Here is a 20,771-nt window from a genome sequence, read left to right as displayed (position 1 = left end):
TCTTTTCAACGAACATCTCCGGCCCATTTCCCTCAACCTCATGTTTGGGAAAAGTCCTGGAACAGGTCAACCTCACGCGTCTCACCAATCATCTCACTTCCACAGACGCGCTTTCACATTCTATGATTGGCTTTCGCCCCGGCTTATCCCCACAGGACATGCTCTTTCAGCTATCCCGCAAAGTGATAACTCCCCCCAGTAGGCTCGCTTCCGCGGCCATCCTGGTTTTGTATCTCACTAATGCTTTTGATAGAGTTTCACAAACCGCCATTCTGCGCGGAATAGAATATGTAAACCCGGGCTAGCGCACATACAGCTATGTTCGTAGCTTTCTCACGGCACGCACGGCAATCCTCCAAATCGGACACGACACATCATACACCTTGAATTTGCCATCTATAGGTACGCCACAAGGGGCTGTGTAATTACCCAGACTCTTTAATCTGGCCTTGCTAAATATCCCCAAAGAATTACACAAAGTTATCCGTCAGCGCTTCAGTATGTACGCCGATGACATCACTCTCTGGGTGACAGGTGGCAGTGATGCGCACATTGAAGAGACCCTACAAAATGGTGCAAATATTGTAGTTAAACAAGCAGAGTTAACAGGCCTTATATGTTCACCTAACAAGTCCGAGCTGCTCGTTGTGCAACCCAAAAGAGCAGCCTGCACGACGTCAGATATCTCTATCTCTATTAGTGGTTATTCAGTCCCCGAAGTTCACACACTAAAAGTTCTCTGGCTCCTTATACAACGGAATCGAAAAAAATACACAATTTGTCTCCCAGTTAACCAAGCATGTTGTCCAAACAATTGGTCTCATAAAAAGGATTGCCAACCGCCGGCATGGGTTGTGTGAGAGTGAGATATTGCGACTCATTCAGGCCTTCGTGATCAGCAGAATAACATACTCCCTCCTCTACCTTCATGCCAGTGCTGCTGAGTTTCAGAAAATCAATTGCCTCATCAGAAAAGACTACACACCCACCGCGGTGGCTCAGTGGCTAAGGCGTTGCGCTGCTGAGCACGAGGTCGCGGGTTCGATTCCCGGCCGCGGCGGCCGCTTTTCTGATGGAGGCGAAAAGCAAAAACGCCCGTGTGTTCGAGATTTCGGCGCACGTTAAAGATCCCCAGGTGGTCAAAATTAACCCGGAGCCCTCCACTACGGCGCGCCTCATCGCCTGCGTTGCGTCGGCGCGTTAAACCCTACAATCAATCAATCAAATCGAAGAAAAGACTGCACAGCGGCACGTTAGATACCCCTGTACTCTTCCACTGCCAGATTAGACCATCTGGGTTTTCATAATACTGCCGAGGAACGTGTTGAGGCGCACCTGGCAGGGCAAATAGAACGCTTATCCACTACCTCATCCGGTGTACACATCCTCGACCGACTCGGGATTCGTGCCCCTACTTTGCCCGCTCGTAAATCCCCCGTTCCTCGCGCTATTCACGCTCGACTTGTCATCCGTCCTGCACCACTTAACATGCACCGTGTGTATCATGCGGGTCGCAGAATGCAATGAGCGCAGGCTCTTCAGCGACGCCTACCTGTAAGACCAGATATCTTCGTAGACCGCCAGAATACCGTCACCACGACGCTTATGCCCTGGCCATCGTGAATCGGCCAGACGAGCCCCCGTTATGCTCCCTAACAGTTCGCACCCCTTGCCCCGCCACAGTGGACGAGGCGGCAATTGCGCTCACCCTGTCACAAAGGTCGACCCCCCCCCCCCCCCTCCCCCCGATCGTAATGTCTGAATCAAAGACGGCAGCTCAAAATTTTGCCCGTGGTCTCATTTCACCACTGGCACTCGAAATTATCGCTCAAAATCCTCCAACTTCCCCGGTAGAACTGCTATGGACCCTGGCGCACTCGGGACTCGGGGGGAACGAGGCCGCCCATGACGCGGCTCGAGGATTCACAATCCGAGCGGGCGCCAGCCTAGTTCCTTATCAGGGGCCCGATCCTCCAGAGACCGCTTAACTCCGTATCATGACATACTCACGCATTACCGCCTCGCCCGCCGAAAATACCCCCCGGCGCATCCCCAGCTCAGCCATGAGCAAGCGCGCACCTGGCGACTTCTGCAGGTTCATTCCTTTCCCTGCAGGGCGGTGCTACATCACATCAACCCTTCCCTCTACCCCTCACGTCATTGTCCCGCATGTGGCGAGCACGCCACACTTTCCCACTCCATGTAAGCCTGTCCTTCCACTCCCTTCCCTTTAATCACCCGTGACGAGCAATGGCAGGGTGCGCTGGGTAGCTCCGACCCGGGCCGTTCAGATCGCCTTGGTGGAACGAGCTGCCATCGTCGCCGCCGGCGGCCACCACGCTTCCCTAACCCCAGTCGCTCAATAAAAGTTTCTCTCTCTCTCTCTCTCTCTCTCTCTCTCTCTCTCTCTCTCTCTCTCTCTCTCTCTCTCTCTCTCTCTCTCTCTCTCTCTCTCTCTCTCTCTCTCTCTCTCTCTCTCTCATTTCCGAGAATGCCGCAGTAAGCTGGCACCCAGTGAAGTGGGAAGCAGTTACCCGATGCCCACAGTTTCAGAACTCTGCGGCGAATGACTTCGTTACAGGGCTGGTTAATTGCTCACTGGCACAGGCCCTATACGCCGCTTGTGAGTATGTGTACGCGCGGTGTACAGGAGCGCTCGTCAGGTCTTCCTGGAGAGATGCGTGATGCGTCGAGACAGTCACAGATGGCCCGCTGTTCAGCTTGTGCGTTGTGGGCCGGAGCGAAACCGACGTGGTGACGGCGACCTTCAAATCCACCAGTTTCATCGAACCAGTCCTTGGCGCACACAATGTGTGAGCCTGCCGTAGTGGGCATGGCAATGTGTGTGTAGATGACACTCTGGTGTTCAAATGCCACCTGCGTGGAGAAGGCGTGACGTTTCGCATGAGCTGCTCTTCGACCGCCGTGATGAGGTCCCATGTAGACGGGTAGTTGCTTGCCATCTGTAATGGTAATGTACTCCCACGGAGGTGTGCGTGGCTGGAGAAATGGTAGACCACTTGTTATAGCTTAGACGGCGAAGGCTGTCACGGCCAGCCTCTGTTGCACGAAGCCGGACTTCTTGCGTGGGCCGGTGTGTGTCTGTGATCTCGGACAAGTCGCCAATGAGGCTGCAGCTCTTCAGCGCTTCCAGACGGGTGCAGCGGGGAAGTCTCTTGACAATGTTTCGTGCTTCGTTGAGCAGCCTTTCGAGTGCAAGCTTCTGGATGCGACTTACCCGGTGGTAAGGAAGTCCGTTTACGATACGAGATACTAGCAATGCTTGCACGATCTGCTTCATCTCCCTTTCATTGACACCTCTCATACGGTTTGAAATACGCCTGAGAACGTGAAGAATTTGCTTGCATGTCTTTAATGTCCTTTGGAATCAGCACTCTGGAGCAGCCAACCCTCTTTGTCCGTCATAAGAACACTGCGGCCGCGAACTGGACGCTGCAATAAACCTAGCACATAGTACACACGGGGCGAACTGTCAGAAATTGTAAACAACCCCTTCCCTGTGGCCCTCTCCAGCGTATTCCGGCTCGCTAGTATTTGCACGTGGCCCGATGACGGGCTGTTTTCCTGTTATTCTGCCAACAACACCACAGCTATGCAGGAAAGAAAGCTCAAATGACGCACGTAACTTGGAGAAGGGATGAATGTTTTACCCAGCCGTCGTGAAGCCAAAGACGGAAGGAGGGTGCCAGCTGGATTGGAGACCGGTGTGCTTACTGCTCGCATTATTAAGACAGTCATCCGAACGGCGGTGTTTTGGAACCGGTATTTACCAGTCCCCAGGCACCCCTGGCTTTTCTTGTAGCACGGTCCACGTTCCCGCAATTACTTTCATATCATACAGTACTGTACTGCGATTAATGCAGCGTAACATAAGTAAGCGCCGCACTTACGTGTGGCTTGCAGTCAGGACCCAAGAATTGGCCATGGAAAGCACCCGACGCCAGTCGCACCAAGGCCCACCGTCGGCCGCGGCTGAGATGGAGAATGGGATCTCCCAGATCGCGCAGTTCTACCAGGGCCAAGTGGTTTTCATCACCGGAGGAACAGGGTTCGTCGGAAAGGTACGTTGCAGCTCAATTGCCTTGCGGTCATTACCTCCGGTCATAGTTTTCTAGACAAAGGACATACATAATAAAATATTGTCGCCTAACTTCTCTGTAATTCAACCTTTAAATCTTCATCATAAAAGTTCAGTACCTGCCAATCGTGATTTGCTCATCAATCTTCTTTTCGGCCTCGATTTTCGTATTGTAATCAACCACGAAGATCTTTCACCTGAACTGCCATGCTTTTCAAGTGAACACATTTACAGGACTGCAATGGTCGTGAATTTCCCCTTTGCCTCCTTTCGTAGTGATTCCCATTCAAAAATATCGTACGGTCGGCTATAGAAAACCATTTTTGTGCTTGGCTTTGGCTATTTGGGCCATTAGCGCACCCAGGATAATTGTCTATACAGATAATTGTTTCTGCATTCAAATTGCACTTGTAATTTGCAGTACAACTTTAAGTCAAGTCACCGCGGCTTTGCCGCCAATTCATTCGAGATCTCGTCCGAACATATGGCAACTTCTCTGTGAACATTTAACAGCGCTAGCCCATTTAATATCAGTGCACCTGTTGCGTTGCGGAGGTGTGTTTTCAAGCGCCTCAATGTAGAAGAAGACCTCTAATTTGTAGAAGTTGTAACTGGAAGGGTCGCCATTGTCTGAAGACGCTTTGGAATTCCCCGAAACACAGAAGGCGGACACACTTTCAATGCATCGATTGGACCATTCGGATGTTTCTCTAGCTGTTGGATTTCCTGATAACATAGGTGCAGCTCTCCAACAACTGAAGAGATGGAGTCCCCAAGATCGCTGCTTTAACGCTCACAGAGGGGCCGTACCGAATTCTCGTGGTCTGGGATCGGGCAATCAACTGGCAATGAAGGGCAATTAAGAAAAACTTGAAATTGAACAAGTATGCTCTTGTGCTTCACAAATAGTTCATTGGTTTATCCTGCGAAAGCGTCGAGGAATCGAATAAAAATACAATGACGGAAGTACTCTGCTGTAGTTCCGAACGTCGCATTAGATCCCGTTTGCCTACCCACAATCATTGGTACTTGAATTTCCAATCCAAGCTCATCACTTGTTGTCATAATTTGTTCAAAGAGCTCATGAAATGCTTCGTCAGCTCCGGATCGTAGACGTCTCGCCGCTCTCAAAACACTCCGCCAACTCGACCGCGGAGGAAAGATCGATGTCTATAGTTTGCAAGTACTTGTTTAATGGCAAGCTCAAGCCAAAGACCTCCGACACAAAAAGAGATACAAAAAAATTGCTTTTTTGCGTTGCACTCGGTAGGAGTTCAGCATTCGAGGGAGATTTCCGGTCATTCTTGTTAATGGCAATGTACTAGAGAGTCGCCACAACAGGTTTGAGAAGTTTAACAACCGCAAGGAGAACATCGTGCCTCTGAAACCACCGGGTAGGTCAAAGCGATTTTAGTCGCGTCACATGGGTTATCGGGACTGGCTTTTCAATCTGAGCACTCAGCTTGACATTTTGGAGGGGGGAAAACTCGCATACTTTGGCCGCTGTTCTTATGCAGTTTCTGATCTGGGATACGGAGCATGCACTAGGCAGGCTTAAATTCAGGCTGTGCGACCCGCAGTGAACATACATGGCATTGGGGAAATGTTGCTGTATATGCGCTTGAACGTCATTATAAGCCCCACTCATTAAGGCAGCCCAGTCATAAACTTGAGTTCTTTGGTACTCCGTTTCGACTCTGTGTCACTCAGGCTGCTTAAAATTATATTGGCCAGACGTCTACCTGTCAAGTCAGCCACCGGATTAAACTGGAGAAACTCTTTTCGTACCACAGCTTGCTCCTAATCTACATAGGGTGTACACAGGTAAAACGGCTCAACACCGCAGATATCTTTTGTCTTATCCGCCATTAGATCAAAGCACTTCACAGCATTGACTTTAGAAACAAGCTTTCGCAAGATAATGGCGTTCCATGCTTACGCTGTGTATGTTGCGTAAGCACTGCATTCTTCTCGGTGTTTCTTCCGCAACTTATCGTCGTTGCATGCACGTAATTTTAACAGCGTCTGGAAATTCCCTTCATTTTTTCCGGTCTCAGTGCATAACTCCATTTTCCTGCCATCTCTACGGCCTCGCAAAGGAACTCCGTGCCTTCCGCACCACACTACAGTTGTGATGGCAGGAGTCAGCTTTTCTCTGTTTTTGGAAACTTGCTGCCTCAGACCGGCGTAGATGTCTTCGCAAAGAGGCATTTTCCCCCTTCTGATACTTGCAGAAATTGGTCTGCGTCAAGAACACTGCTTTTGTGAAAAATTTCTTTTTCGTGCTCGCTAAAACCCTCAACGACTTCTTTTTTTAATTGTCAAATTTTGAAAGCACACGTTTACCAGCGGTCAAACCTCTTTCGCAAACACCAGGTGGCGAGAAAACAGCTCAGTACTTGCGGAAGATCCCGTTCTCAGCTTTTGAGTACACCAGCCAGTTCCATCGCTGCAACCACCTGTTCTGGAACTTAAGGTTTCTTGTGCCTGTTGGCTTGAATGTAAAATTGGCAGGAGAGGTCCAGGCACTCGTGAGCAGCTCTTCCTTCTTTGTGTCCGTCATTTAAAAGAAAAATACATGTTAATCATTACACTTATGAACAGGAACGCTTAAAGTTGTGACGCCATCATTAAAATCAATTATTCCAGATGGCCAGTGCAGTCTTCCTCAAATAAGACTTATAACTGGGCTTACATAATGCAGGGTGATATAAATGGCAACAAGCCAACAAATACTGCTTCTTCAATGAACAGCGTAAAATAGACGACGCACAAAAGCAGGATACGAACATACACAGTGTGAACAGACACCGCTGAGTATGCTGGTGTTCTTTTCTGATATGTCGTCTTTTTTAGCTCTTTATTTTAAAAAAATGTACCTACTCGCCAGACCATTCCGGACAAGGCACTGGCAGTGCTTTAGACGCATGATCAGTAAATCTGGGCATGATACGTTTTGGCGAAAGGTTATCATAGCGAAACGCTCATCTGTCTGTTTATTGCCGCAGATATCTAGAGTGGAAAATAAAAAATGGTTACTCTTGGCGACTTTTTGCTCGTCGTTTGGCCACATTTACTACAAACTCAGAGCCAGTAGCAGATGAATTACGTCTAGTGTAATCAAGTGACTTCGGGGCCATTGTCTCGTAAAGTGCCAGCAGAGAAAAGCGGCGAGTTCCCGGGTAGTGCTCGAAATACCACGATTTCAAAAGCCCCGCGCCAAAAGCCCCGCTCTTTATACGCCGTTTTAAGCCCCGTATTCGCAAGCCCCGGACACATTTGCCCAGTGCCGATTGTCCTGCGCCGAAAGACTCTCTTTTTAAATTCCGTACTTGTAATCTACACCCACGGTATGATACGCTTGTTTCTTTAATTTTGCTACTTGTAATGTTTTTTCTGTTCGGCATATGAAAGGACATAAAGACGAGAGAACATAAGTAAGCGAGAACATTGACGTTGCTGACTCGTTATGTGGGGAGTGTTATTGTCCTCTATAATCTTGTGAAATTGAAATTGACATGGAATTTTATACCGAAACAATAAAATGTTACGAGGAGAACAGGTAAAAGTTGTGGAAACAGCTTGAGAGCCTCTGACCCCCTGGAACACGGGGCGACGTACAAAGCATGCGGCTAAGCAATAAGAACCTTCTTAGGGAAACACATTGAGGTTTTGCATCGTCATTTGAACACAAAATACAAGCACACGTCTTCACAGCACATCATTATACAAACATTAGGCGGAGTTCTTTTACTGGTATACGGGACACGTCCATGTTTGCTGACGTTACTGACGTTTGCTGACGTTTGCTGACGTTACAAGGCACTATATGTGCGCTGCAATTATAAATTGAATTAGTAACTATGTCATTCCTGCAGGTGTGATATACCTATAGCGATCTATGAAGAGCGCATCATGTCCTTTTTGAGTCTGAATAACCTCCCTGGCAAACTAGTGCATTTGGTGATGAACGTCGTGCTCAGTCGACCAGGCTGTGTCCTGGCCAAGTGGGAAACGTCATTTTTTCGGTGCCTTAAGGTTCTAAAAATATTAGTATAATATTTTACGACCATCTCAAGAAAGAGGGAGGGGGAGCAAACAGAATTTAGAAGGGAAGAGGAAGAAAGGAGCTGTCTTTGTTATGCCTTTCATTGCGTGGTTATCAAAATGCCATGTCTCCCCCCTCTCTCGAATGAAAAGGTAGAAGTGGATAGACTGGAATGAGAATATTTAATCCGGCGAACCCAGGAGCGCACGTGCTGTTCACTGAGATTTCCAAAGCAAGTACGTTCCTGTATAAAGCCATTCCTTCCTTTCGTACTAGTCGGCCCCAAAGTTTGCCCCGACTCAAGGCTAACCGTCCCCCACGCTCAAAGACCCGTAGCACCGTGAAGCGGGTTATGAAGAAAATTTTATCATAGTAATCAAACTGTGCGTTCCGCCCAACCATAGGGCAGAACATCCTAACAGAACTGAAAAGGAATCGCTTCGCAAGTGTTTTGTAAATGTGGAGACTGGTATACGTGCAACGTTGTGAACTGTTGTCGGAGTATGTTTTTGAGCAGCGAGTTAGAAATATTTGCTGTGAAAGTTGGTGCAGCGAAAGTAGCGCATTGGAAAATCAATGGGCTAAAGGATAGCGCAGTGGTGACCTTTATAATAATAATAAAAGAGTAGTTGTCGAGTTTTTCCTTATCCCCCCCACCAAAAAAAAAACACAAGCTAATAGCAGCCGCAATAGCATGTAAAATTTGCCTGCAGGAGGAATAGAATACCGGAAACATCTTTTACATGACAAGAAAAAAAACGCAGGAAGCCTTTTTGCCATTGCCCGAAGCCTCGGACCCATGTTTGGAAGTAGATTGGGAAGCAAGGGCTGATGGGAGATCAGGGTTGGAAGGAACTGCACCTAAAGCACTCTCCTGAATGCCTTCTTTTCAGATGAAGTCAAACAAAGCGTAAAACCCGTGCAGTCTCCTCGACCCTTATTTGTACAAATAGAAAAAGAGAAAAAAATTACGCCCACCTCCCCTCGCGGGAACCCTGGAGTGATGCGACGCTGAGGGGGGTTCAAGCGCAAGCGGAGAGCAACCGTCGACCGAAAGGCCGCCGGAGAACGGCACCCGGTTATATGCGCAGCGCGCCCGAAGGAGAGGAGACCGCGGAGAGAGAGAGAGAGTACTGCACATGCGCAGCACCGTGCGCAGCGCCGCCCACCGGCGGAGTGAGAGCGCGCTGGGCCGCACACCCGCAGATGTTGAGATAGAGTGTTCGCTCTCACCTGGGCACGCGCCGGCGCCAGTGCGTCTGCCGCGGCTATGACGCACACAATCCAACACAATCCACTTTAGTCCAATCCAATCCAAATCCAATCGAATCCAAGCCAAGCCAAGCCAATCCAATCGAATCCAATCCAATGCCCCTCGCGAGAGAGTGTTCGCTATCGGAGAGGAGAGGGGGTGAGCGGAGGAGAGTGCGGACGACGACGCCGACGACGACGACGGACGCACGCAGGAAGGACAGGGCCGCCGACAAGAGATGCTCTCAGCGTCGCATCTAAAAACGTCGCAGTACAGTTATTATTATTCGTTGCTATACCAGATACAAAAAAGGCCGTTCATTTTTCTGCCAACGGTAAAATATGGTTTGTACGGCGAAGGCGCGGACGGCGCTCGCAAGCCAGTTCGGAGGAACAAACAGAGTCGATATTTGAGGTATGTCTGAATGAGCAAAATTCCTAAAATTCGAGCTGTCTGCCAGTGAAAGAAATCTGCTAGTAGATGCTGAAGAATTAGAGCTGAGTAGAGCAATCAATCCATATTTCTGGAAGCAATATCGTTATACTATTACGACGTCATTGTTTTACTTGTTCACCGGTTTTACTTACAGCGTGGGCACGAAACGTTGTCGCTTTCCTCTCTGGGATGATATAAACCCAGGCGATATATGTAAAAAAAACTTTTTTTAACGGGAGGGGGAGGGTTAATTCAGCGCATGCAGTACTTAGTATTAAGAAAGTTATTTTAGCTTTCAAATAAAATAAAATAAATTTGATCTGACCGTATTATGTTTGATTTGAGGTCAGAAGGCTTGCTCGACAATACTGGTCCCAACATATGTTAAAAATTTCAGCGTCCTTTTTTAGAAGTCCACTAATGATTCAAATCTCGTGACTGCAGTTTCCTAAAAGTTCCGAAAGTCGTATAATGCGGCCCTACAAAAATTGCAATAACGGTTTATTGTAGGCTATGAGGCGAGCTGTAGAGAGCTATGGATTAATTTAAACCCCCCAAAGATTCTTCAGCGTTCAAAAAGTGCCTACTCACGGACCAGGGTGTCGCACCGTAACCGTAACCAAACCGGTATTTTTTTCGGTTTGACGCATTGCCACGGACCCTTTTTCTGTCAGCAAATGTTCTTGTTCTCTTTCTTAAACTAGCTCAGGTGATACGCAGGTTGGTACGCACATAGCCTTCAAAGCACAAAAACCAATACTTTATTGCTGCTCTACATGGACATCAATCATACTTTTAAATTACCTTAATCAATATATCCCGGGACACTTTAAAATAAACGGATGTGCTCACGAGATTTCATTATGCCGCTGAAATGGCAATACTTTTCGCTTTTCTCGATTCATATACCTTGAAGTCAACCGTGTCACCAAACTTCCTGCGTTCTCCTTTGGTTTTCTAACACCTGTGAAACGATATTTTTTTCCGAGATTAAACCATAAATGTCCAACAGAAGAAGATCTCAAGACGACATTAACTTCAGTTGGTCAACTTCGGTTCGGTGGAAGAGGGAGGAGAGGCGTTGGGTCAACGGGCCTCCGAAGGGGGGTTACAACCCCTAATCCCCGCTGTACATCCGCCACTGATTTAGCCCAATTGAGATATAGCCATTTCTATGGCTGTCTTTAGGTATTCGTATCGACATTCCTATTGGTGCCTTTAGCCTCTTGAACTGCTTGAACAGCTTGAACTGCTTGAACCGTGAATGCGGGAACGCGTTCCGCTTCCAGCTGGCGTGTCTCTGGTCGCACCAAAACAATAGTGAACGCGACATTCACCAGTCGGCGTCGTTGGCAGTTCTCTTAGGCGGGGCCATCACAGTATTAACTCTATGCATCACACCCGCGGCAGTAGCGCCAACTATCGGGGCTCATTAGCGTCACGACGCACTACTTCGCTTCGTCTCTCCTAGGCGGCAGCCCCATCTGAATGGAGACAGGGAGATTGTCATAGGGAACGTTATAAGGCGCGTTCGTAGAGCTAAATAGGCATGACTTCATAGCCCAGTTGTCAGGGCGCCTCACACTTCCCGTTGCGGCCAGAGTGATCGGGGGCTCGAAACCCAGCGCCGTGGCGTCAGTTCAACGTTCTCTGGCGATGTCATTTCCGTGACGGATATGACGTCGGTGAGGCCTTGTTATACCCCGGTCTAAAGCCCTTTCGTGTTAAAAAACTTTCCTGATCTCTGTAAGTTATGGCGTGCTATTATGCTTCGAAGCAAATTTATCCCGCATTATCTTGTAGAACGGAATTAGTTATCTATTTCCCACGAGCCCGTAGAAACAAAGGAAAAAATAGCTTTGACTTTCTTTGACTTTGACTTTCTTTGACTTTCTTATAACTTCCTCTGACTTCCTTTGACTTTCTTATAACTTTATGTGACAGTTTCTTCGTGTACCTTGGTATTGAGACCTTTGTTCTTAGTCCTATAGTTCTGTGAATATTAGTTCCACGGCCGCGTATTCAGGGAATATTTGTTTCAGGAGCATTTCTCTCTTTTTGTGTGTGTGTGGGAGGATGGGGGGGGGGCGAACGCGCTAAGCACTAACACTGAAACAAGACGAAAAATGTGGCCGCATGCAATCACTCACTTGTTAATGATAATGTACTATTTAAATAGCTGAGAGTTCGTCAAACATGACTGAAAGCCAGTTTAACTCGTTCGCGTTTGAAGGAAACCACAGAAAACCCCAAAACATCAAAGACAATTGCATGACACGTGACCGCCAGCCCACACAAAACGTTTTACTGACATTCTTAGATTACGAATTATCCGGCACAGAAGCATGATGTTAAAGGGGGTGACTTGTCGAAAATGCATTTAAAGGAGCCATGAAGAGAAAACACAAGTTTGGTTATAACGCAAACTTCGCTCAAATAAGCTACATAATTAGGAAAAAAGGAAAAGACCATGCGACCCACCAGCTCATTTTCCGCAACAGAACCTGTGATGTCACTTGGGAATGCTCTGCGATTGGCGGAGGCCGGCAAAACCAAACGCATGTTAGGCAGGGCTTACAGCTTGCATAGCGAGCCCGTGAAACATACTGCACATTCTTTTTATGACAAAGAACGGTGGAGTAAACGGTTGAAGGTCCGAACGAACTCGCAAGCGTGTGCGCCAATGCGTACGAAACTAGCGCCGGCCGAGCTCGACATCTCGCCGTCGCGCAGACGAATTTTCGGGTTCGAGGCTCTTCGGGGCCAACGAACCGTTCCAGCACGCACAGCCGCGACCTTGCTTCGTATCGTAATCCCTTCACAGGAGGTTGGCCGTCATATCGCCAACCAGCAAAGGTAAAAATAGAAACGAGGGGAGTAAGGAACAGCAAGAAGCGACGAGATAGTGCCAGTCGTCGCGTAAGTTTCGAATGGTGTTGGCTTGCTGCTGTCGTTACGAGCTCGTTTCCAGTTTACAACCACTGAAAACTTCAGTTTGTTCAGTTACGGCAGGGACCCTTACGTTAGCTCACTCCTGGGACATGCTGGCGCTCGTCGCCGACTTCGTCAAATCGCTCTGACCTTGGGGAAAAAAATGCCGTAAACACCGCGCATTGACGCTCGTATCTTTCTGGTCGAAGCAGAGAGCTCGCGCGAACGGCTTTCCATACACGACACCGGCCAACTGGCATAAGTGATACTGCTACTGAAATTGAACTATTATTAACCGTAATCAAAATACGGCACATACGTACCAGTCTATATTTGTCCGTCGCGACGGGGCTGACGAGGCAGCGGTGCCGACGGCTGGGCGTTCGTCTGTTGTGGCTATCGCGGAATGGTCGCTTTCCCGTCCACCGCGTATCCCACAACTCTTGCCGCTCGTGCACTTAGAAGCATTGAGCGTTTTTGTGGTGTGAGGTTGTTAAATGCAAGCCCGAGCTCCTGGGAGAGAGTTTTGTTCTCCGGATCAGGCGATTCCATGACTAGGGCTGCGGGTGCACTAGGTTTTACTAGTATTTTTAAAATGGCCGCCGTCTCGATCGACTCCCGCGTGTGGGTGCTATATGGAGTCGACATACTAAGTATCTGTTTCATGGACCGGCTCTATGACGCCATTGTACACGTCACGGAATGTTCAATTTTAGCGGGAGATTTAAAATTTTGGCTTAAATTGCCTTATTTCTCAGTGAATAAAGCATCATTTGCTTCCGGGAAAGCGCTTGGGGTACTATGAAACACCTAATCTTTCGAATAAAACAAACTTTTGTTTTCTCTTCATGGCTCCTTTAAAGGCTGTGCGCGTTCCAAAATCCACTGATACGCCTGGCTTATGTCTGGCTTATCAAAAATGTCTGGCTTATCAAAAGCTCCCCTTTTCAGGTCTTACTGGAAAAACTGTTGCGGTCTTTTCCTGGTATCAAGGAGATCTACCTTCTTGTACGAGCCAAGGAAGGAGAGGAACCCGAGGCCAGGATCGAAGCCATGCTGAATTCTAAGGTAAACAACCTAAATATTAGACTGCCACGTATCGGTATCCGTGTTACGGTGAGGAAGTTTGTGGCTGGTAAGCCGAAGCTATACAAAAAGACAGCAACCATTGTCTGATCGCCATGTCATGGTTAAAGCCTAATATGCGTAAAATGTGTATAGAGATTTTCGGGCCCTTTACACAACTTTTGCGACAAAAGAGAAGTAGAAAGAACCTCTCCCTTCGCCCAATTCCTCTCGAAAGTTCCCTGTCGTAAGCAATGACGCAACACACTAAGCCTACACGCTCTATAAACTGCACGGCTAGCTGGTTTACTACCGGACAGCTAGAAGGATGCCGGTGACTTGTACCACCTAGTCGATATTACCATCAAAAACTCGAGATGCAAATTTTTTGAGGCGCAGATAGCATAAAAATGGATCGCAACCAAGATTTACGGCGTTGCGAAAGTTCCTAGGGTGGCAGAAAACACCACTTTGTGTCTGTGTCTAAGGATGCGCAGCCCATGTGCGACCTCAGGAGTTAGGTAGGCAGAGAAGGAGGCGGTAGTGCAAGCTAATATCCAAGAGTCTGATGAGTAAGTCTGACTTGCCCGTAGGGGTACCGCGTGTTGTCGCAATTGAAATGCCGTCTCGGTCGACATACAGGGTGATCAAAGTTAAGTCGACCGGTATTTTTTAAATTAGGCGCTTAGATTTACGTAAGGACCACCTCTACAAGGAGGTTATGTAACCAGGGGGACACATAATTAGGAGGTAATTATTGATGTAGGTGGCTTAATTAACTAAATTTGATTAATGAACTTTTTCGTGGCTACAGTAATCAGGCATGTTTGTATTGGAAAGTTAGCCGCAATCGTGTTTCTGCGCCGTTTCATTTGGCAGAATCCTTCTAGCGCGTCAGTACTCCAAGATATCGAACTGCGAAGTTTAAAGGGACACTGAAGTGAATTTGTCAAGCTCCCGTTTTTGCTTGCACTGTGTAGACTGGCTCAAATTAGCACACTTTTCATCATTTTTACGATTGACAAATCGGTAATTATTTTACAAAGCGCAAAAGAAGAAAAACTACCATGCGCGATTTGCGGCGGCCGCACCAACTAAAGCTGTGACGTTAGGAGGAGCGGGCACCGTGATTGGACGATGCCCAAGGTGAGCAACCAAACAAGTTTCGGTTTCGGTTTCGGTTCTGTAAAACACAACCGTTGGCGTTGTTGGATGGGCATTCTCAATAACTCAGTAATCATCGTACCGCGCTTCTGCCATGTTGTCAGCTGTAAAAATGCAAAAAGATAAGCCTCCTAGGACGGCTGGAATCGTAGCATTCAATAGCCGAAACCTACGCAGTGCATGAACGCCCTCCGCGTACCCGCAGACGCCCAAATGTCATGCGCTTTTCTCCCATATTTGGAGCTTGCCTCCCTCATGCCTGTATCGTAAAAAGCGTGTTCGCACCAGGCCAAGGGTCTGTTCATTCTGGCCTGTGCCCACTGCCTGCAAGCAGTCGGTGCTTATGGCAACAGCACGCCAACGAGAACTCGCTAGCGCGCCAGTGCCAGCCTGCGCGCGTTTTGTGAACTAGTTCGTGGAGCCATGAACGTTGCGGCCCAAAAAAAGGTGAACTCAATATAGAAAACATTGGCGGAAAACGGAAAAGTTAACTTACAGAAAAAAAAAAGCACGTACCCGCGGGGATTCGAACTCCTGACTTGCAAAATACTTGCGGTGGCATATCTAGCGCCCCAAACAACTCGGCCACGGAGCGGGCTACGGTGGCCTTGGTAATATAGGGTATATATTGTACAACCAGTTTACACTTTTATTTAGTTTTCGCATTTCAAGCAGCTTAGGTGACTATTTCTTGTATTGCGCTCGTGCAGTAAGCGTCGCCCGAGTTTCCACAATAGCTCACGTCTAGCAATTGCATTTCGTAGACGGTAAAGCGTTCGCAGATGCGTAGTCGTGCTGCTGACCGCTGTGCTTGTTCGCCCAGCGCAAAAAAGTGCTTCCCGCACCCTAGTTTTACGCTGTACGGTAAAAATATCAGTTGATTTTATTTCCTTAGTACCTATATTGACTTCGCTGACTCTTCTCCCGCCTTCAAGAGGCCTTATATTTTCCTACTGGCGTACCAGTCAGCGAAGCGTCGCATGTGCGCTTGTGCAGCGCTTGTGTGAAGCGACCTTGACTTGGAGCTAGATACAGTTTACAAACTAGCCAAGTAAAGAAAGGCAGATTCTACCATTCACAAACGTGTCCAGGCTTCGTTTCAACTGAGCGAACGAATTGTGACGACCCGTTGGCGGCCGGCGGACGAAACGCTGGGCCGACTGACTGTCTGAAGGCATGGGAGCCGTGCAGTAGCGCAGCCAATTGCGAGCTCGGCTCCTCTCGACGTCACACGAAAACGCCGCAGCAAATCGGCGAGCGTAAAGAGAGGAGGACAGCATTTTCGAATTAATTTTTCTACTAAATAAAATCGCGTAAATGCGCCCAGGGTGGTCGAAACATGGTCTGGGGACTCCGGACTACAATTTGCGCAAGTAATCCCGCAATGTTTACATATCACTTCAGTGTCCCTTTAATTGCCGCTCGCATGACTACGCATGCTAGACAGTCAAGACGGGCTCCTCCCTTTTGTTCTGTGTTTCGATAGTGGTTCCGAGTACTGCAGATTGCGATAACGCCAGCCAGGACTCAATGGGTGCCAGTTATCACTTTTGCCTGTACCTTCAACATTTTTTTCGAACTTAAAACGTACACAGCAGGCACGTCACAGAAGGGAGGAGCTTTGCGCCGGTGCAGACTGATTTGATTGTAGGGTTGAACGCAGTTTTGAGAAGAAGGAGCAGTTTGCGCTTAAATGTAATGCATATTTATCCTACAGCAGTAAGAATGCTGGCGAAAACAATGAAAGTGACGAAAATACACTTAAACATACAAGTACCGAGCCGCACTGGTGTTGGTACTGGGCGGACTATGCTTTGTTTAGATGCACACCGGGCCGCCGCTCTGGTGTTGTCTCACACGACACTGGCCGGTTGGCGTAAGCGACGTTGTCTTACGCGACTCTGTTTGTCGAGTTTGCCCAATTTGTTTCTCGAAACGATTACTTCCTGCAGTAACAAAGACAAGTCAGAAGCGAATACGGCCTAAACAAAGCAATGACGAACGCGGTTGACTATGGTAGCGCCATCTGGGAAGACTGACGGTAAGCAAGGCTGCAGAGCCGAATGACGCACTGCAAGTTCGTTTCAATATCAGCCCTCATGACATCAGGGCAGACGTCACGAAACACACGATTTGGTTGGAGAATGAAAATTTTCACCTAAATTGCTCCATTTCTCAGTGAATACGGCGTCATTTGCTGCCCAACGAGCGCTGGGGGCAGTCTAAAACACGAAATCTTTCGAACAAAACAAACTTGTACTTTGTCTGCACGGCCCGATCAGGATGCAGTGGTGTGACATATAGTCTAGAGTACGGAGGTGTGATCTCATTGCGGACGGGTTGGTTGAAATCGTGGTGATATTGTGTAGGACGTCTTGAGTGGAAAAGTTGCGTCGAAAGTTGATTAAGGTGTTGAGGGGTGTCAGTTTGTAAGTGTTCAAGGTGTGCGTAAATGGGATTCTCCAGAACATGTTCCAGAAGTTTTCCGAGACAGCAGGTGCGGAGGACAGGGAGAAGGTTGCGTGTGGAGGGGGGATTCCAGGTTTGGGCATGAGAGCGACGTTGGAGTGTTTGCAAGTGGCTGGGAGGGTGTGGCTAGCTTTGTTGGCTGGTTGTAGTTGTCAAAGGTGCTCTAAGGCCTCTTCGTTGAGGTGTCGTAAGGAGGTGTTTGTAATGTCGTCATGTTGTGGGGCAATGATGCGTTTCAGGACTAATACCGTGGCACGTCAAATTTTGCAGAAGTGATAGGTAGAGGGGGGGGGGTTGCGCTCTGCGTTAGGATGGCCAGTGTATTTCCGGGGACCAACAGAGGGTGGTGAGGACGTGGGATGTATTTGAGCGGAGGGTGTCGCATATAGCGGTGGGCGAGAGTTTAGCCCCACTATAGTTTCCGCTGTTTTGTGGCGAGATTGGGTCCTATAGAAGAAGTACAGTTAAACCCGGATGCAACAACACTCTATGTAACTAATTCCTGGATTTAACGAAGTTCGGCCATTCCCGATTGCCAAACCCACTGAAAGTCATGTGTTTGCAACCTCTATGTACTGAAGACGTTGGGACGTTTAACCCTGATGTAACGAACGTTCTACGCTGCTGAATCATTGTTTTTCGCACTTTTTTTTTTAAAATACGCTGGAGAAACGCCCTAATTTAGCGAATCTCGCCCGCACCGCAAACTACCGTGCTTTTCCATGTCTGACTGAATGTCAATTCCAGACTTTTGACGTGCTGGCCCTGCCTGTTGTCGCGCATCTCCACTGCAATCCGTGGTGTTGGTTCATCGGTGATGAGTTCTCTTGTCACAAAATGAAGATGTTTGTTTTTAAGACAGGCTCGCAATTTTAAATGCCGTCTACTCCGGCGAGAAAGGACAACGTCGCCGCCGGGTACAGTCAACAATTTTGAGCGCGGAAAGGAGCATCAAGTTCGCGGTATAGCCGCCTTTAAGCGCAGGTTTGTTTTTGTATACGCGTTACGGCGCCAAAAAGTGTCAGAAGGCAGAAATGGTACTTAAGTTACGTTTGTGAATACGGGAGTAAGTGACCTCGCTTCATCGCAGCGCTGTGTAGCGCCTGAGCTTGTGCGAAAGCAACAGGCGCAAACCACGCAGTTTTTCACTGTGAAATATATCCTTGAAGGGTGAGTTCACCTTCACTGATTACCATCATTCTGCTTTCGTTCCTGCTTCATTCACGCGGGCCTTAACTCGCAACCTGCATGTAACGAGAACTTGCGAATATTTGTCAACTTCGTTGTATCCAGGTTTAACTGTAGAGGTCACAGGATATCAGCGCACACGGCACCTGTGCAGTGACGTGCGTCGTCCACGGTCGCGGATCGCACCGTTGGTCATTGCTTTTGTGTTCCCGGCGTATAAAAGCGTTGTTGCTAGTCTCGCTCTCTCACTTGACCTTCACCGCTTAGAGAGCATGAATTCCGAAGGCAGTATCTCCGTTCCAGAACTCCCCCTCGGCGACTGACTCACATCTTACAGCACCTGTGAGCCGGAAAAAAATATTGTAAATTACTTCGGTACGTTGGGGATCAGCATCCGCGGACGAGGCAATTTAAAGGCATGCAAATTATTTGAATGAAATTGCGCCTACAACTTTGTCATTGCAAGCACTCCAGTTCTCATTTTTTGCTACATCGGTGTACGGCATCCCATTCCACCATTCGTCTATACGTACACTTCAAATGCTTTGTTTTTGTTGCTCGACGAGCAATTAAGATATCCTAATAGTTTTCTGTCTTCGGGAACCAAGGCATTTTTTCAGCTAACCCTGCCCTCTCTTTGCATTCGCTTGAAAGGGATGCTCACGATCTCTACATTCAACATACGCCAAGGATGGGATACAAAATAAAGGAGGTGCACCCCTAAGACTAATTTAAATTACGGGGAATTACGTGCGCAAGCTACACCTGGCCAGTGAGGCCCGCCATCTCGGAGGGCTCCGAATTAAATTTACTACCTGGGAATCTTCAACGTGCGCCAAAATCTGGACACCCGAACGGTTTCGCTTTTCATCTCCAGCTGGAAACCGGCCACTGCTGCTGGGAACAATTCGCGTCCTCAGCCATGGAGCTAATTAATTGCTGGTTACACACTGTGTTTACACCAACTTCATTTATACCGCTTGGGATTGGCATAAACAAACCACATATTTACTAACTACGTTCATAAATCTGAATTCACTATCAAATCATTTTGTGTATGCCAAAGGGCCACTATGTGACATAAAAAACTCTCTCCCTCTATTTATGCCGGAGAGAGGAATGCTTATTCGAGTAAAAACCACATTTTATTCCCCTTCTTTGCTCGCCCAGGTATTTGAGCGTGTCAGGCAGGAGCAGCCGGGTGCCCTGGAAAAAGTGAAGGCTGTGGCAGGGGATCTCACCCAGCCTAACCTTGGGTTCTCAGCGACTGACCAGGACACTTTAGTCTCAAAAGTGTCGGTCGTATTCCACTCAGCTGCAACGGTAAATTTCAACGAGCCACTCAAGTACGTCTGCCGTAATAACTGCTTCCTACACAGTCTAGGGGCTTCTGAAGATGTTGTTCGCATAGTTAAAGCCGAGGAGCAAATTTACACGTTATCAACGGTTGAAACCTATGGGAGTTTTCGCTATATGTTCACTCAAATGTTCACTAAGGGTTTATTTTCGAGCACGGCAATCTGCCGTTAAACTTCATGAACAAAGAAAGAGGTGTAAATCGTTTATCTTACCCATGACCAGTGGCGGATCCAGAAGGGGACCCTGGGGGCCCCCCTTCCCTAAGACATCTGTTCTCCCCCTCGCTTTCCCCTTTCATACCCACCTCAAGCCATCCGTTTCACCCGTCAACAACGTAATATTATTGTGCATGGCTTCTATGTTATGCAACTATAGCTCATGAGCCCCCTCCCCCTTATTGCCTCCCCGGATCCGCCCCTGCCCAAAACACTATCTGATGAGATTTCTGGGCGACGGGGATTATAGGGGGAAAATAGGCAATGTGTAATAATCCGCTTTCAAAATGCCTTTGCCTGCCATCGACTCCTTTTTGAGCACTGCGATACTTCCTTTGGCCGTGTCGTATACCTGTTGAAATTTTAAATGTGCTTCTTGCTTTCTGGGCAACAGTTTTTTTACTTGCTTGATTCTTTCAGACGGGCAGTCGAGATGAATCTACGGGGTACACGCCGAGTTCTGGACTTGTGTAAGAAAATGTCCGGCCTACGTGTAAGTTTTGCTCCGCTTAATAAAGTGACACCTCCCTGCGTTGTCGCTTCGTG

General features: G+C 48.0%; 1 protein-coding gene across 1 annotated transcript in view; it reads left to right on the top strand.

Annotated features, from left to right (window-relative positions):
* The first annotated feature begins 3,870 nt into the window (after window positions 1-3,870).
* LOC144174623 (fatty acyl-CoA reductase 1-like) overlaps window positions 3,871-20,771 on the top strand; it is a 35,712-nt gene continuing 18,811 nt past the window's right edge. The window contains exons 1-4 of the mRNA XM_077703400.1: window positions 3,871-4,082; window positions 13,717-13,833; window positions 19,822-19,997; window positions 20,646-20,718. Coding sequence (XP_077559526.1) covers window positions 3,879-4,082; window positions 13,717-13,833; window positions 19,822-19,997; window positions 20,646-20,718 — 570 coding nt within the window. The 5' untranslated portion in view covers window positions 3,871-3,878. The remainder of the gene's footprint in view (window positions 4,083-13,716; window positions 13,834-19,821; window positions 19,998-20,645; window positions 20,719-20,771) is intronic.

This window comes from Haemaphysalis longicornis, unplaced genomic scaffold (assembly GCF_048455015.1).
Source record: "Haemaphysalis longicornis isolate Haplotype H1 unplaced genomic scaffold, Haemaphysalis longicornis Haplotype H1 scaffold_3, whole genome shotgun sequence".
Lineage (NCBI taxonomy): Eukaryota > Metazoa > Arthropoda > Arachnida > Ixodida > Ixodidae > Haemaphysalis > Haemaphysalis longicornis.
Note: the sequence above shows the minus strand (reverse complement) of the source record. Positions and strands in the feature narration are given on the sequence as shown.